Here is a 2,793-nt window from a genome sequence, read left to right on the forward strand (position 1 = left end):
CAACCCTTAATTATATAACCCTTTCAAGAATTTTCAACAATTCTCGAGTAAATCGCCGAAGTTTTATTTTTTATGTTCGGTAACTATGTATGTTACCTTCGGTGGTGTCGTCAGGCGTTCCATCAAACCATTGGTTTCTAGCCCGAAACTTCTAACAGGAAAAAAAAACTAACTTAACGGAAGAACATGAACCACGCATGTCGTGGTGATTCAAAATTTAACCATCAACCATTTTACAAATTAGTATTACATTCCTGATTCGAAGGTAGACTACCCTCCTAAGTGTAGCAAACAAACATGTCACTCATTGTGCTGATTCAAGAACCTAACGAAAATACTGGTTTTTCCGTTCTAAAAAACAGTTCAGACCTTCATAGAAGCTTCTTTTAGGGCGGTTATTAACACTAGATAGCCTTTCTGACCGAAAGCTATGAGGTGGAAAACTAGGAAAAAGCTTTTGAACTCTTGATCTTGAAGAGAATAAAACAACTTACGTAATGCATAGTAAACTTCACTTAAATGCTTACACTGTTGTCTAGGAACAAAGACTCTCTACCGAGAGATGTATGTAAACAAAAACATGTGCTAACAGTGCGACTTTCGTGTGGCTTACATTGCTTTGTAATAATTTCAAAGGTAAGAAAGATACTTCGATAGCCTTAAACTAGTATTATTCAATAAAACCCTTTAATGTTCGACATGAAGTAGGTAATTTTAAATAACGATAATTGCAATGATGTAGCTACCTATAGCAGAAAATTCAGCACCGTTACCATCCTCGGTTCGTAGATATTACTAGGAAATTTTTCTATACCATCTATCTACGTTGTCACTTGGTGCAAACCAGTAACGAAGAATAAGTTTGAGAAGTTGAAGCAATAACAACCAGTTATACTGGTAATTTAGACCTATGACTATGGTGTATACACTGCATGTTGTTGCAAACGTTACCAAAATGTGACAATTAAATGAGCGGATGCGTGCTGATAATTGTTTTGTGTTTTAAGAGCGTTGGCCTTATTGTAGAAACTGTTATTCTCCTTTGTCGGGTGACCGTTTAGCAGAAATATAACATGTCGAAGTCTACTTCAAAGAAGAAGACCCAAAATCATAAAAAGAAGGACTTGCATCCAAACTCGCGGAAGGTGAAGCAACTAGCGCGGAAACAGCTACACAAAATCAAAATTCAAAAACGCAAGACAGAGCACTCACAAAGGAATCGGACTAGAATGGAAAAGTTTGCTTTTTTTCACAAATGTTTGCCTGAAGATGTTAATAGACTTAATGGTAACGAGGTGTGTATTTGATACGATAGTTTTTACATAAACTGAAATGGCGTTATATGGCTAAAATGTTGTTGCATGGGTAGAATGAAAGTCGAAGGACTCATTCATACAACTCAGTTGCACATGAAAATTAAATATATTTAGGAAGTCTGTTTTCTACCGTTTCACAGGTTTCGCCAGTGATTAAGTTTAACAGCAATCAGTGGTAGAAAAAACATCCGCCGTAAATAACGGAAAGTAGTGGCATAGTTTGACTGTATGAATTAAGAATTTTATGGCAAATCTTCTCTTTGGGGTAATCTTCAGGTAAAGCACATTATCGACGGGTACTTTTGTCGGTTCGACGACGAAATCGCTGAAACCGATCGGTTACTCCAAATGCGTGGCAACACGACCCAACATGCCGGCCGCATGGACGCTATTAAAATGACTTTAGATAAAGAAAAACAGGAATTTCGTAGTGCTACATTTGAAGTTCCGGATCTTTTATCAACGGACGGTTTCCAAATATTTCGTGCCTGGGACCTAAAGGAAAGCTACCTACCGAAGATCAAAACTAGAATGGTGTCTCCGCATGTACTGGCTCAGCTCAGTTGATGTTAAGTAATTCTACTTACCCGTTTTTAAGAATGCGCAAGTCGAATGTATATCGTTATGTTCAACTTCAGAACTATTTTTCAGAACTGCGCAGGACAGCTCATTTTTTATTCTGTTGAATTCTAGAGAAACTCAAGTTAATTCAATACTTAAAAATTAAAAGATACGTATACACGTACCTAATAAAAATTACCTTATTGGCTCCACCTTTATGTATATCGGGAATCTGTTCAGTTTTGTTACCGCAAGTCCTCGTCTTCATCTCTATTGATGGATGAGCGTTAGAAATTTTCCTTTTAGTAGACAAGACAAAGTAACCTACGTAATCAGATAATTCAGTCAACCATACGAATCTCTACACGTTCATTTGTGCTCTCACCTGTTTTATAGTTCTCGTTTACTACTACTAAACTACTTTTAGTTCATTGAAGATCCCGTATGCAAAACGTCGTCCTGTGATGTCTGAGACTATGGGAACTGTGATATTGTCAACAAGTTCTGCATAAGCTGTGTGTTCGAATTCGCGCAATTAGCCGACAAAGGCTCAACAGAATTTTTCCTATAGAAAACTCCTGTACAACAAGGCATTTGAGTTTGAGTCACGCAGCTATCGAAGTGCGATCCTTCTGAATTGAGCGAGCACTGCTCTAATAAAACCTGATTTATGAACGCGCCCACTTGAACTGCAGAGGTGAAGGATACGGCGGTAATGACGATCCGAAACATCAGGCTATTAAATGCCTGGCCAATTTTTATAATACAAACACTATCAATATACCAATAATACCAAAGGGATACATGTAGGATAGAGAAAGCTTCATGTAGACCGGTAACACGCAAACACATGCTCCTAAAGAGAATGTTTTATACCTGATGCATCTACAGAATGCTTGGATTGTACAGTATTCCC

General features: G+C 37.7%; 1 protein-coding gene across 3 annotated transcripts; it reads left to right on the plus strand.

Moving 5' to 3' along the window:
* The first annotated feature begins 530 nt into the window (after positions 1–530).
* LOC111261450 (translation machinery-associated protein 16) lies at positions 531–2,099 on the plus strand. 3 transcript variants are annotated; one of them, XM_022834971.2, is made up of 3 exons: positions 531–636; positions 1,062–1,295; positions 1,593–2,099. In XM_022834971.2, exons 2-3 carry the CDS (start codon positions 1,074–1,076, stop codon positions 1,881–1,883), a joined length of 513 nt encoding a protein of 170 aa, XP_022690706.1. In that variant the 5' UTR covers positions 531–636; positions 1,062–1,073; the 3' UTR covers positions 1,884–2,099. The 3 variants fall into 3 exon arrangements, with proteins under 3 accessions (XP_022690706.1, XP_022690708.1, XP_022690707.1); XM_022834973.2 differs by having other exon boundaries at positions 532–636; positions 1,008–1,295; XM_022834972.2 differs by having other exon boundaries at positions 539–636; positions 1,065–1,295.
* The last annotated feature ends 694 nt before the right edge of the window (positions 2,100–2,793 follow it).

Source organism: Varroa jacobsoni, unplaced genomic scaffold (assembly GCF_002532875.2).
Source record: "Varroa jacobsoni isolate VJ856 unplaced genomic scaffold, vjacob_1.0 scaffold_555, whole genome shotgun sequence".
NCBI classification, from domain to species: domain Eukaryota; kingdom Metazoa; phylum Arthropoda; class Arachnida; order Mesostigmata; family Varroidae; genus Varroa; species Varroa jacobsoni.

What these genes read in the sequence shown, in the direction of transcription:
- LOC111261450 (XM_022834971.2), top strand. Translation starts at nt 1,074, where the DNA reads ATGTCGAAGTCTACTTCAAAGAAGAAGACCCAAAATCATAAAAAGAAG. An exon ending in ATAGACTTAATGGTAACGAG is followed by an intron (nt 1,296 to 1,592) that starts GTGTGTATTTGA and finishes GGTAATCTTCAG; the next exon opens with GTAAAGCACATTATCGACGG.